The sequence below is a fragment of the Petaurus breviceps genome, unplaced genomic scaffold, assembly GCF_028583685.1.
Source record: "Petaurus breviceps papuanus isolate PSGF00001 unplaced genomic scaffold, PetGlider_PUasm1.0 90750, whole genome shotgun sequence".
Lineage (NCBI taxonomy): Eukaryota > Metazoa > Chordata > Mammalia > Diprotodontia > Petauridae > Petaurus > Petaurus breviceps.
Window position 1 is genome coordinate 3,668,359 of NW_027187335.1, and position 14,308 is coordinate 3,682,666.

Genomic DNA, 14,308 nt, shown 5'->3' on the forward strand with positions numbered 1-14,308 from the left:
ACACAGCCAGTATGTGTCAGAAGCAAAACTGGAACCCAGGTCCTCCTGGCTTCAAGTCTAGCTTTCTATCCACTATGCCAACCTGCCCCAAATTTGCCATCTATTCAAAAACTCCTTATAGGGGCCTAGGGGAACTAGGGGATAATTTTAAGGAAAAGATAAGAGTATATATTTTTGGCATGGAATGACAGAGATAAACTGCTGGAAAATGAACAAGGTTGCACTGAGATTATATAGAGTTTTGGTTGGAGAGGGAAAGGAGGAGAGAACAAAGCAGGGGAACAGACCTACTACCATATAAAGTGAAGGACCTTAAAAGATTTTACATGAGGAAAAGCTATCTTTGAAGAAGAAGGTAGAACATCAACAGATAAATGGGAGAGAGGAGAGAAGAATATGCAATATACTTTAAAGAAACTTAAGTAGGTCTTTGGGGACAAAGAACAATTCATTTGTTTTAATTTTTTTTTTTTTTGCTTTTTGGAGGGCAATTGGGGTTAAAACTTGCTACTATTATTTACGTGGATTTTTTGTATACTGATTCCATTAAAATTAGCAACTTTTTAAGAACTGTTATGGGAGAGAAGAAGAAAAAAAAAAGATCGCTTTGGTCATGATACTTTCCAGCAACTAGAAACTGGTTTGTTCAATTGCCAAAAAATGTTTGGAGCCTTTATTTTGTGCAGGTCACAACCTCTCAGGACCTCCAAATCCCACCCCAGACTACTTTCTAAGACTTTAAGTCACAGGAGAGATGCAAACTGTCTTTGGTAGAGGGAATTTCCTTTCCCCAGAGGTCCTTAGACCAATGAAAGCCCAGATCCTCTCCCTACTCCTGTCTCTTTGTGAAGCACTGCTCTTCATCCTGGAGACACAAAGTTTCTCTGCTTTCAGAGAGCTTTCATTTTGAGATATGTGATGTGACCCATAAACATAATTATATGCATACTTATTTGAGAAGGGGGATGAAACTAGCAATTACTAGAGTCACAAAAAGCTGCCCATAGGAAGAGGCCCCTATGGGGAACCTAGAGATTCTCAGAGGCAGAGGGAGTACATTACAGTCATAGAGTGGGATACACAGCCCATGCAGAGGCATGGAAAGAAGACATGTAGCCCTAAGTTCTAGGAATAGCAATTAGGCTGGTATATACAGTGTGGCAAGGGTGATATCCATCCATTAGGCTTCACTCTCACTCCATGGTATCCTTCATCTGTTCATACCTGATACATCTTTTCTTTTTAAATTTTTTTCTTTCTTGCTTTCTTTATTTTTAGCTTTCAACATTCATTTCCACAAGATTTTGAGTTACAAATTTTCTCCACATCTCTTCTCTATCCCTGCCCCAAGATGACATGCATATTGATTACCCCTTTCCTCCAGTCTGCCCTCTCTTATATCCTTCCCACCTCCATGTCCCCCTCCTTCCTGCCTCCCCCCTCACTTTCTTGTAGGAAAAGTTGGATTTCTATACCCCATTACTTGATGATACATCTTTTCCAATCAGATACCTCATAGAGAATAAGTAGCCTTGTGTAAATCTAAAAGCACTAATATATATTATGAGCTATTATTGTTGTTACTAATTATTTCATTGATTTCCCAAAATAGCTATTCCTTGAGAATAAGTATTTATTCTATTCAGGAAGTTAAGTGACAATAGAGAGAGTACTGTGCTTGAAGTTAGGAAGACCTGAGTTCAAATGGCTATGTGGCCTTGGACAAATCACTTAACCTCTGCCTCAGTTTCCTCACCTGTAAAATGAGGATAATATAGCAACTACCTCACAGGGTTGTTTTGAGGATGAAATTAGTTGATATTTGTAGAGTACATAGTATAGTATTACCTCATAGTAAGTACTTAATAAGTGCTTGTCTGTATTACTGATTTAGAACTTAGAACCATTGAATCCTTAAAGCAGGAATACACCATAAGAGTCATCTGGGTGTTCAATCCATCTAGTCTGATGCACAAGGCAGTGTGGTACAATGGAAAGATAAAGGGTATTAATAGTCACTTAATGCCCTTTGGTGACTTGTTCCACCTGCAGAGCTATCTCCCAAAGGGCTTTTCATTCAGAAGAATTGGGCCAGATTCCTTCCTCTACTCCTTACTACGGGTCACCTTTCTCGGCCTCAGTCTTCTTATGTATAATGCAAACTGGACAAGCTCAAAGTTCCCCACCAGCTCTCAATCTGTGATCCCATGTATCTTCTCTGCCATATCCTTATCTGGTATTGTTGGCTATGTTTTTGTGCACATGTTGAAGGCAGAGTGGTATGGAGGAATCTGGATTTAGAGTCAAGATGCCAGGATTCAAACATACTACTGTACTATATTATTATACTACTCCTTGTCACCCACTGAGACTCAGCCAAGTCACTTAATTAACCCTCACTCCAGCAGGCAATCCTTTTATTCCTCTGAATTAAGGTAATCATCCTAAGGGATTCTCTATACCACTCATTCCCAACAACTGTTCTGAAACTTCTCTCTTCAAGCCTCCTCCACCCACTCTCAGTTAAGGGCCTTATCTCATGTTTCACTAAGAAAATGAATGGAATGATGCAGTGAGTTTCCACTGCACTTCCTCTCATTTCACATTTATCTGACATCAATCATCTCATTCTACTTTTCCCTTTACTCCAGTTTCTGATAAAGAATTGGCCCTTCTCCTTGCTGAGTCTGACTCCTCCATATGAATCCTTGATCCTCCCCTCTCATCTTCTCCAGTAGATTACTCCTCCAATTATTATCCCACTCACTCAATAATCTCCAGGCTCTATCTGCTAGTTCTTTTCCTGCTACCTACAAACATACCCATCCTAAGAAAAAAAAATATCCTCACTAGATCTTTCCAGCCCCATTAACTATTAACCTTTTTCTTGTTACTTTCTCAGCTAAACTTCTTGGAAAAGTCACCTACATTCAGTGTCTCCACTTATCTCATTCTCTTCTAAATCCTCTGCACTCTGCTTCTGATCTTTTTTATTCAATGGAATTGATTCTCTCAAAAGTTAGCAGCCATCTCTTTATTGCCTAATCCAAGGGTGGGGAACCTATGACTTCAAGGTCTAGTGTGACCCTCTAGGTCCTCAAGCGTGGCCCTTTGACTGAATCCAAATTTCACAGAACAAACCCCCTTAATACAAGGATTTGTTCTGTAAAATTTGGACTCAGTCAAAATGCCACCTCCAAAGACCTAGAAGGCCACATGTGGCCTCAAAGCTGCAGGTTCCCCACCCCTGGTTCCAATCTATTTGCTAATCTATTTCTGTCCTCATCCTTTTTGAACTCTCTGATGCACTTGATATTGTTGATTACCTTACCCTTCTAAACGCACTCTCCTTTCTGGGTTTTAGGATGCTTCTCTCTCCTGGTTCTCTTCCTACCTATTTCTGGTTGTTCCTTCTCAAGCTCCTTTGCTGGTTCTCCACTCATATTATGCTCACCAACTGTGGCTCTACTCCAAGATTCTGTCCTTAATCCCTTCCTTGGTTATTTCATCAACTCCCATGGGTTCAATTATCATTTCTATGGAGATGATTCCCACATATTTTGCCTTAACCTCTCTCTTAAATTCTAGTTTGAAGTCATGAATTTTCACAATAAATATCCCATAGACATCTCAAATGCAATCTACCCAAAACAGAAGTCATGATTTTCTTCCCTTAAACCTTCCTTTTTCTTTATAATTAAATTTTATTTCTTTCAATCAATTAAAATCTGCCTTTTCTCCTTCCTTGAGAAGGAAATAAAAACTTAACCTCTGTTGCAAACATGTATGGTCAAGCAAAACAAATTCCCACATTGGTCATGTCCAAACAGGTCTCAATCTCACCCAGAATCTATCACCTCTCTTTCAGGAAGTGGGTAATATGTTTCATCATGACTCCTCTGGAATTATGGTTGGCCATCACATTGATCAGAGAAACTTTCCCCTCTTCTAAATGTCCCCATTACTGTTGAGGGTAACATCAAACTTTAAGAGACGCAAGGTTCGCAACCTTGGCAACATCCTTGATTCCCCACATTTTTTCATCCCACATGTTCAATCACTTGCCAAAATTTTATCACTTATATCTCTACTACATCTCCTGCAAACATACCCTTCTCTCGCCTTGCACAGGCACCACTCCAGTTCTTCATCACCTCCTGCGTAGATTATTGCAATAGCATCCTACTTGGTCTCCCTGCCTTGTCTTTCCTTCCTCTAATCTATCTTCCACACTACTACTAAAGCCACCTTCCTAAATTTCTGATCTAATCATGTCACTCTCCTGCTCAATAAACTCCAGTGACTTCCTGGATCAAATTTAAATTTCTCATTTTGGCATTTAAAGCCTTTGACAACCTGAACTATCCTTACCTTTCTAAACTTTTAACACATTATTACCCTCCAAGTATTTTATGATCCAATCTTATTGGCCTCCGTTCTGTGTGTATGTATGTATACACACATATACATATATACACGAATATACATGTGCATTTATGTATGGATGGACACACAAAATTTTAGATATATGACTGTGTGTGCATACACATGTGTACATGTACACGTGTGCATACACATGTGTGTATGCATGTGCACATGTATGTGTCTGTATGGATATGTTAGGTGTTGTGTGTGTGTGTATATACGTGAGTGTGTGTATGTTCTGTCTTCATATCTTTGCCTGACTGTCACCTGTGCCTGAAATCCTCTTCCCTCTCAAAGATGCCTCTTAGAATCCCAGGCTTTTTTTACAGCTTAGCTCAAGCACCAGCTTCTAAAGGAGGTCTTTTGAGGTCCTTGGTGAGGCTCCTACCTTTCCTTGTAAAATAACCTTGTATCTACTTTGTATACATCATATAAAATTACTGCATACCTGCACGTTTTGTTTCTTCTGTTACAATGTAAGTTCCTTTGTGAACAGTATCTGTTTTCAGATTTTGTCTTTGTATCTCCAGCACTTAACATACTGTCTAGTAGATCAAATATGTTTAATAAATACTTGTTGATTAATTACTCGTTTGAGATAGGTTTTAAAGATGGAAAAAGGACAGTCTTTGCCTAAATAAAAAAGTCATACTTAAAAAAAAATTTTAAGTAAGTGGAAATAGAGTCAAAATGGTGTAGTACAGGCAGCAATTGGTTCAAAGACGGAATAACTACACACTCAGTTGGATAGAGAAATTCATCTTCCCCAACAGAGAACTAGGAGTGAAAGGGGATAAGAAAATGGGAGGGGGTGATAGAAGGGAAAACAGACTAAGGGATGTCAGAAGCAAAACAGACTTTTGAGGAAGGACAGGGTAAAAAGAGAGAAAAAGAAAGAGAGAGAGAGAGAGACAGAAATACTGGGGGGAGGGAGGAGACAATTACCTTGGGGGGAAGGGATAAGATGGAAGGAAATACATAGTAATCATAACTGCAAATGTGAATAGGTTGAACTCACCTATAAAATGGAAATATATAGCAGAATGGATTAGAAACCAGAATGCAGCAATATGTTGTTTATAAGAAACACACTTGAAACAGAAAAACACACACAGAGTAATAATAAGGGGCTGGAGCAGAATCAACTTCACTTCAGCTGAGTCCAAAAAGGCAGGTGTAACAATCATGACCTCAGACAAAGAAAAAAATAGATCTAATTAAAAGAGATAAGCATTAAAACTACATTTTGCTACCAGGTACCATAGGCAATGAAGTAATATCAATAACAAATATATATGCACCAAATAGCATAGCATCCAATTCTTAAAGAAAAAGTTAATTGAGTTACAGAAGGAAATAATAAAACTATACTAGTGGGGGACCTCAACTTTCCTCTCTCAGTACTAAATAAATCTAAACAAAAAATTTAAAAATTAAAATAGAATTTTAGAAAAGCCATTTATGATAGAATTTTTTGGAGAAAATTAAATAGAAATAGGAAAGAAAACACCTTTTTCTCAGTTGCACATGACACCTGCACAAAAACTAATTGTGCATTAGGGTTTTAAAACCTTACAAATAAATGCAGAAAAGCAGAAATATTAAATATATACTTTTCAGATCATAATGCAATAAAAAATAAATTCAATAAAGGGCCTTTGAAGTATAGATTTAAAATTCATTGAAAACTAAATAGTCTAATACTAAAGAATGAGTGGGTCAAAGAACAAATCATAGAAACAATAATTTCATTAAAGAGAATAATAATAATGAGAGAACATACAAAAATTTGTGGGATGCAGCCAAAGCAGTACTTAGGGGAAAATTTATATTTCTAAATACTTACATCAATAAAATAGAGAAAGAGCAAATCAATTAATTGGGCATACAACTAAAAAAAACTTGAAAAATCCTCAATTAAACAACAATTTGTAAGTCCTAAAAATAAAAATAAGTTTAAAAATTGAACTAATAAATGAAACTAAGAGTTGGATTTATAAAAAAAAAAAAACACAATAAAATAGAAAAGGATTGAAATTGCAGGTGACCCAGTGAGCATGGAATACAGGGATGGTTAATACATGTGGAATGCAATTTATTTCCAACATTGACTTATAGAACAGGTTTCATCAAAGATGCTGAGCAGAAAAGGAAAAAGGATAGCTATTCAGGAAGAATGAAAGAAAAGAGATAGACACCCAGGGCTATGTTGCTTTGTAAAAAATAATTAAAGCCTCCATTATATAGCCTATATACTCTATGGAAAATATGTAGAAGGACATGGGCAAGGGTCATTCTGGATGAGAGGGACTGAGTAAGGTATAATGAGCTCTGATGGAGGGAGTACCCAACTCAATGACATCACAGATCCATCAAATTAACTTCTTAAAATCACGGGACCATAGATTTAGAACTCTAAGGGATCTGTAGCACTTAGCACAAAGAAAGACACATAGCAAGTATTTGTTGATAAATGTTTGTTTGTTTGTTGAAATAGGTCTGGAAAGGAGCTTAAAGTTATTCTAGAAAGGTCATCCAGTCCAATCCTGAGGCACAAAACTGAGGCACAAAAATACTTGCCTAGGCTTACATAGTATCTGACGTGGGATTTGAGTCCAAGTTCTCCTGACTCCAATTTAGTGCTATGTCTAGTGGTTTCTTATCTATTTTTTCTTTTCCAAATGTGTCTGCATGTAAAACACACATGTGTAAAAGGGGGGGGGGGAGGAAGAGAGAGAGATGAGATGAGCAAAGAGGAGAGGAGAAAACAACATGCAAGTCTTAAATAGAGATCTAATGAATGGCACCTTTCGGTTCATCATCCCCAGTTCAAGAATTTGAGGTAAAAAATGTTTTAATAGTTCTAAATAATCTATTATGATTTAGGATGAAATGATGTGGTTTCGGAGCTAATAGCAAATGAGTTTATCTGATCCAATGCCTTAAGGTGTTTCAAAACTGTTACCCCATCTCACAGTGACTCTTACAACCTGAATCATGGAACAAGATCATACTTTTAAACCTTGCAATATTTGGAAATACACAACTATAGAAGGAGGGCCATACCAAATCTTCATAGAATCCTTCATGCCTTTGATTCTTCAATTGTTAGGAAAGAAACACCTACACAATTACTAAATAATACAACACTCACCCTGGGGCCAACACCAAGCAAATGGGATCAAGCAAAATCCCTGGGTCAGGAATATGGTCAGTGTACAATTGTGCCCTGCCTCTTTAGCAAACTTGCCACATGAAAATCCAGATTTGGGGAGTATGAATCAGAGGGAAACTTACTTAGTTTACAGGAAGCTTCACTATGACTTTACTTTACACAGGAAGCTACCCAAAGGCCCTCAAATTTAATCCAATTTTTATACAAAAGCAATCCTTTATCCATAATTTCTAAGAAGGACAGGAAAGGAAGGGGAAGGGAAAGGAAAGGAAAGGAAAAAAAAAAGAGAAAGGAGAAGAGATGCTATGAATGTGGGAACTTTTTCTATTTTCTTTTGTCTCTTAATTTCCAGTACCAAATAAAACACCTTGCAGGTAGTAGGTGCTCAAAAATGTTTATAGAATTGAATTAACTTTACAAGTCCTCAAAAGGAATCCAAGATACAGCATGGGATGTTTCTGTTCCTGCCCTAACTCCATGTCCCTTCTGTCTTCTCCCTTCTCATCCCTTAATAACCAGCATGCCCTCAAAGAAGACATACTCTTTTTTTTTTTCAAATAAATTTGAGCCAAACAAAGATAAATTTACAGCTATACCTCACCGCTCAAAAATCAAATATACTGTATTCCCTAAGCAAACATAAATTGTTCTTGGATTTATCTGCCATTGTATTTATGTAGGTACAGAAAAGCTTGCTTCCATTGGCCTGGTTAATTGAAAGTCAACTATTTGGGGAAGCAGTTTTAAAGTAAACTGAATACTCCACTCACCTTTAACATATGAATCCCATTGCTTTCTATATTCTAAGTCCATATAGACATCTGCACACAAGGCTGGAGGGCAATTCTTGAAATCACCAAAGGCTTTATACTCATAAAGTCCAGTTTGCTGTTAAAAAAAAAATAAATGAGCAGACTACCACTATCAAAATGCTTCCTACCAAATATGGTGCCACACAACTGCGATCCCTGTTACTAGGGAGGTTGAGGCTGATGGTTCCCTTGAGTTCAGAAGTTCTGAATTACAGTGTCAATCTGGTGTCCAAACTAAGGCCATTATGGTAAGTCCCCCAAAAGCAGTGCCTGGGAGAGAATGTTGCTACTGCGGAGGGGCAAATTTTCAGAAACAGATCAGATCAAATGCTCCATGCCAATGAGCAGTGGGACAAGGCCTATAAATGGCCACAGAACATCCAGCCTAGGTGAAATAGGGATTCAAGGGGGTGGGAGGGTGGGGGAAAGGGTATGAAGTTTCCCAAACCAATTAAATAGCCTTCTAAGTAGATAGGAAGCAACTAGAAGGAAACTAATTACATGCAAAAGTGAAGCAAATGAGACCACCAATTTATTTTACTTAACTCCATTCTACATCAAATTTTCTGGACTTCTAGCTGTATTCTTTGGCACTGAAGTTCAAAATATTGGTTTCAAATTACTCAAACTAGTTTTGTTATTTAGAGAGCTTAGAGTATCCATATTTTGTGTCCTTTAGGGCAACAATCAATAAATCAATCAATAAGCATTAAGTGCCTACTATGTGCCAGGCATCATGCTAAGTGCTGGGGATTCAAAGGGAGGCAAAAGATAGTCCCTCCCATAAAAGACATTATAATATAAGGTGGGGAGAAAAAGCTAGCATTTATTTAGCAATTACTATGTTCCAGGCACTTCACTAAAACATTTTACAGATATAAATTCATTTAATCCTCACAACGACCCTGTTAGATAGGTGCTATTATTATCCTCATTTTACACCTGAAGAAGCCAAGGCAAACAAAGGTTAAGTGACTTGCCCAGGATCACACAGCTATGCCTAAAGCCAGATTTGAAGTCAGGGCTTCCTGACTCCAATTCCAAAGCTCTGTCTACTACTACCTAGCTACCCTGAAAAAAAAAAAAGAGTCTTCAGGATTCCTATATTTAGCCATGGTGTTTTATGGGCTGTATCCATCAATGTCCTAGTCCTGAGTCAGTTGTACAGCATATTATACTTTCTATTCAATATCCTATATTTCCCAATCTTTCCCTTGCTGACATCCTCATGGGTTTACACTTCTAACATATAGAAACCTAATCCCCATGCAAAGGTACATACTAGTAGGTCATGTTGTTTGTAGATGCTGACATTTACTGGATGAGGTAGTAATTGTACAGTGTAATTGAACTCCTTCAATAAGAAGGCAGGGTAATGTACTAGAAAGAACAAAAGAGTGGGAGGCAGAAGACCTAGATTAATAACATAGCTTTGGAGCCTAGGGCAAGTCAATTCCCTTCTTGGAGTCACAGCTTCATTATTTTCTTTTTAAATGAAAGATAGTTTAGACTAGTGCAGTGATTCTCAGTCTGTAGATTGTGGACCCCTATGGGATCTCAGAATTATTACAATAGGCCTTACATCCATATATAGCACCCATACTCTGAACTATCTTCCCAAACTTGCAATAACAGGTTATATCATGTAAGGTAATGTCTCTGCTAGGGTCAGGGTACTTTTTGGGTCTTTACATATAAAATTATAGCAATATATATGTACATATATATGAATGCATTCACCTTCAATAGTTAAGAAGATATAATTAGCTCTAATAAACATGAATTTCTAGAAACAGAATAGTAAGAATAGTAGCTAGAGAACATCTTATTATATAGGCTTTCTAAAAATGGAAATTTAGTACTATGTATTTTGAATCCTCTCTTATGTTCTGCTATTCATGTGAAATTTTTTTTATTTTATATTTTTTTCCATTTTTCAAATGCATTATTAACTTCTGATTTACATCATTCATTTCCACCAGAGTTTGAATTACAAATTTTCTCCCCATTTTTCCCCTACCCACCACCCCAAAATAGCAATCCCACAGGATATCCCCTCCTCCAATCTGCTCTCTCCCATATTTTCACCCACTCCCCTTTTGACTTTTCCAGTAGGGCATGGTGCATCTCTATGCCCCAGTGCCTGTATATCTTATTTCCCAATTACATGTAAAATAGTATTAATAATGGTTTGATTTTAAAACTTTGAATTAAAGATTCATTCCCTTCCTCCCTTGTCACCCACCCTTACTGGGAAGATAAGGAGTTCAGTATAGGTTGTACATGTGTAGCTAATGCAAAACAATAGCATAGTAGATATATTGTAAAAGACTGACTGTATTTCCCTCCCTCCTATCCCACCACCCACTTGTTCTATTCTCTGCTTTGATCCTGTCCCTTTTCAAAACTGGGTGCTTCCAACTTCCCTCCCCCAAGCCTGCCCTCCCTTTCATCATCCCCCCTCTAATCCCCTTCCCCCCTACTCTCCTATAGGGTGAGATACCCTATTTAGTGTGTATTTCATTCCCTCTCCAAGCCAAATTCAATGAGAATAAGGTTGACCCATTCCCTTTTGCCTTCCTATTCTTTCCCTTCATTGTAACCAATTTCCCTTGCCTCTTCTTTATGAGATAGTTTACCCCATTCTGTCTCTCCCCATCTCCTCTTATTATATTCCTCTCTCACCTCTTAATTTCAGCTTTTAAGTATCATCCCTTCCTGTTAAATTGTTCCTGTGCCCTCTATCTATGTATACCTGTAAACATACATATACACATTCACATATGTATTCATTAGCCCATATAGCCTCATATATAGACAAATATATATTTCTATTCCCTTCAACTATTTTCATACTGAGAAAAGTTTCTCTGTTACAATTGTTTTTCCATGTAGGAATGTTAATAGTTCAACTTTGATAAGTTCCTTATGATTACTTTTCCTTGTTTACCTTCTCATGCTTCTCTTGCTTCTTGTATCTGAATGTCAAATTTTCTACTCAACTCTGTTTTTTTCAGCAAGAATGCTTGAAAGTCCTCTATTCCACTGAATGACCATATTTTCCCCTAAAACATGATACTCAGTTTTTCTGGGTAGGTGATTCTTGGTTTGCCCTCCGGAATATCATATTCCAAGCCCTTTGATTCCTCAGTGTAGAAGCTGCCAGATCCTGGGTTATCCTGATTGTGTTTCCACAATATTCAAATTGTTTCTTCCTGGCTGTTTGTAATATTCTCTCCTTAATCTGGGAATTCCAGAACCTGGCTATAATATTCCTAGGAGTTTTCTTTTTAGGATCTTTTTCTGGAGGTGATTGGTGGATTCTTTCAAACTGGGCAGTTTTCCTTGAGAACTTCCTGGAGGATGATTTCTAGGTTCTTACTTTGATCATGGCTTTCAGGTAGTCCAATAATTTTTAATTTATCTCTCCTGGATCTATTTTCCAGGTCAGTGGTTTTTCCAATGAGATATTTCACATTGCCTTCTATTCTTTCATTTGTTTGCATCTGTTTAACAGCATCTTGATTTCTCATAAAGTCATTAGCTTCCATTTGCTCCAATCTAATTCTGAAGCAATGATTCTCCTCATTGAGCTTTTAAGATTCTTTTTCCATCTGGCAAATTTGGCTTTTTAAGGCATTCTTCTCCTCATTGCCTTTTTGAGCCTCTTTTGCCATTTGAGTTAGTCTATTTTCTAAGGTATGATTTTCCTCAGTCAGGCTGTTGACTCTCATTTCATAATTTTCTTGCATTGTTCTCATTTCTCTTCCCAATTTTTCCTCCACTTCTCTTATCTGCTTCTTAAGGTCCTCTATGGCCTGTAACCAGCTTGTATTTTCCTTTGAAGCTTTTGGTGCAGGAGTTCTGACTTCACTGTCTTCCTCCTGTTCCATGCTTTGCTCCTTTTTGTCCCCAAAATAGGAGTCTAATGTTGGAACCTTCTGTCTGCTTTGTTTCCTTTGCCTGGTCATGTTACCCCTCAGTCACTTGACCCCTGGGCTTTTTGCCACAGTAGGACTCTGCCACCAGACAGGGCAGCTTTCGTCCCAAATGCTGGAGTTTTCTCAGCTGCCAGAGGTATTATATGGGTGCCCTCTCTGAGGTCTCCACATGCTCTGGAAAGCTGGGCACATGCCCCAGGATCAACACCCTAGACTGCAATCCAGATCCAAGCAGGTTAAAGCAAGAGCAATTACCCCTCAGACTGGTCGCTTGGTCCCCCTACATTCTGCAGGCCAGGAGCTGAAGTTGCCACATGGTGCTGGCTGGCTGTGAGGGTGTCTCAGTGGCTTCTTTCCCCAGGGGCAAAAGCCACACACTCCCACTTACTGGGTCCCAAAGTCCAGACTGCACTGACCTCTCACTTTGTCCTTTGCATCTATGTGTTGATAATTCTGGAAACGGCCATAGCTGCAGCTGATGTGGAGTCCCTCCGGTCAGTGGCTGGTCAGGCCTGCCCTGGGGTTAAAACCTCGGTGTAGGGCTGGGCTCAGCACCCAAAGCGCTGTGCTGGTCAATTCCTGTCAGCCTGCTGGGCTGTCCTCAGCAGGAGGTTAGCTTCTCTGTGTCATTTTGTGGGTTCTGCAACTCCACAGTTTGTTCAGAGTCCCCTTTTTACATTAATTGGGGAAGGTGAAAGCTGGAGATGCTCGGAGGTCGTGCTTCTACTCCGCCATCTTGACTCTACCTCTTATTTTATATTTAAGTTTAATATATAAGTTTATAATATTTCTTTTACCTTTCTTATTATGATTCTAAGTTTTAGTATTTAAGTCTAAAATAAAAAAAGATTTTAAAAAATTAAGAATTTTTTAATTTAAAAAAATTTTTTAAAAGAAAGAACATCTCCATGAATCTAGGGTATACCCTCCCTCAAATATAAGTTAAAGGGAAGGTGCTGGGGTAGCTAGATGGCACAGTGAATAGAGCACTAGCCCTGGAGTCAGGAGGATTTGAGTTCAAATACAACCTCAGACATTAACACTCACTAGCCGTGTGACCTTGGGCAATTCACTTTAACCCCAATTGCCCTTCCTTCCCCCCTCCAAAAAGAAAAAAAAGAGAGAGAAGGTGGTGATCTCTATTGATAGAGGAAATATCTATTAGCTTGCCAGTTAGAATGTAAACTTATTGGGAATAGGACTTGTTTCCTTCATTTTGTCTGTAAAATTTAGTGCCCAGCACACTGCTTGGAACATAGGCATTTAATAAATATTTGTTGGTTGATTTATTGATTGATTGAGAGTTCCCCACATGAATAAAATCATGGGTCTGATTTTAAAAAAAAATTAGTTTTGCAAAGCACTTTATGTGAATTATTTTGTTTAACCCTCACCAAAACCCTGTGAAGTAGGTATTATTATTATTGCCACTTGATATATGAGGAAACAGAGGTTCTGAAAGGTTAAGAAACTGGACCAAGGACCTGTAGTTGGTTAGTGTCTTTGGTAGGATTTGAGCTCAGAGCTTCCAGATTGCAAATCTAGCTCTCTAATTTGTCTGCCATGCTACTTCTGAAGACACAGTCTCTGCTTATCAGAATTCAAAATACAATCAAGAGACAGATATATGTGCAGGAAAAAGATTTAAGAATTCTTAGATGTGTGTGTGTTTGTGTGTGTGCATGTAGATAGATCAATAGTATGTTTGTGTTTATATTTATATACAAATATGTAAGTCTATATCAATACCAATATTGATATTATAGATGATATAGATAAACATACACAAGTATCAATGGATATAAAGAGTCCACAAGAGTTTCAATTATACCACTACTAAGTCAGAGAAAACCTCTTTTTAGAGCAGTGGTTCCCAACCAGTGGGGCACTGATCATTCCCCACCATCACACACACACACACACACACACACACACACACACACACACACACACAC

General features: G+C 38.1%; 1 protein-coding gene across 3 annotated transcripts in view; it reads right to left on the reverse strand.

Moving 5' to 3' along the window:
* Nucleotides 1-14,308, reverse strand: part of PCTP (phosphatidylcholine transfer protein) — a 53,693-nt gene that overhangs the window by 17,428 nt on the left and 21,957 nt on the right. For 2 of the 3 annotated variants that reach the window (XR_011164328.1, XM_069067460.1), the window contains exon 2: nt 8,371-8,488. Coding sequence is in view for 2 of the 3 variants with exons in the window: in XM_069067460.1 (XP_068923561.1) it covers nt 8,371-8,488 (118 nt within the window). In the remaining variant the exon portion in view is untranslated. Of the gene's footprint in view, nt 1-5,443; nt 5,616-8,370; nt 8,489-14,308 lie in introns of those variants that run through there. The other variant, XM_069067461.1, reaches the window with a different exon arrangement.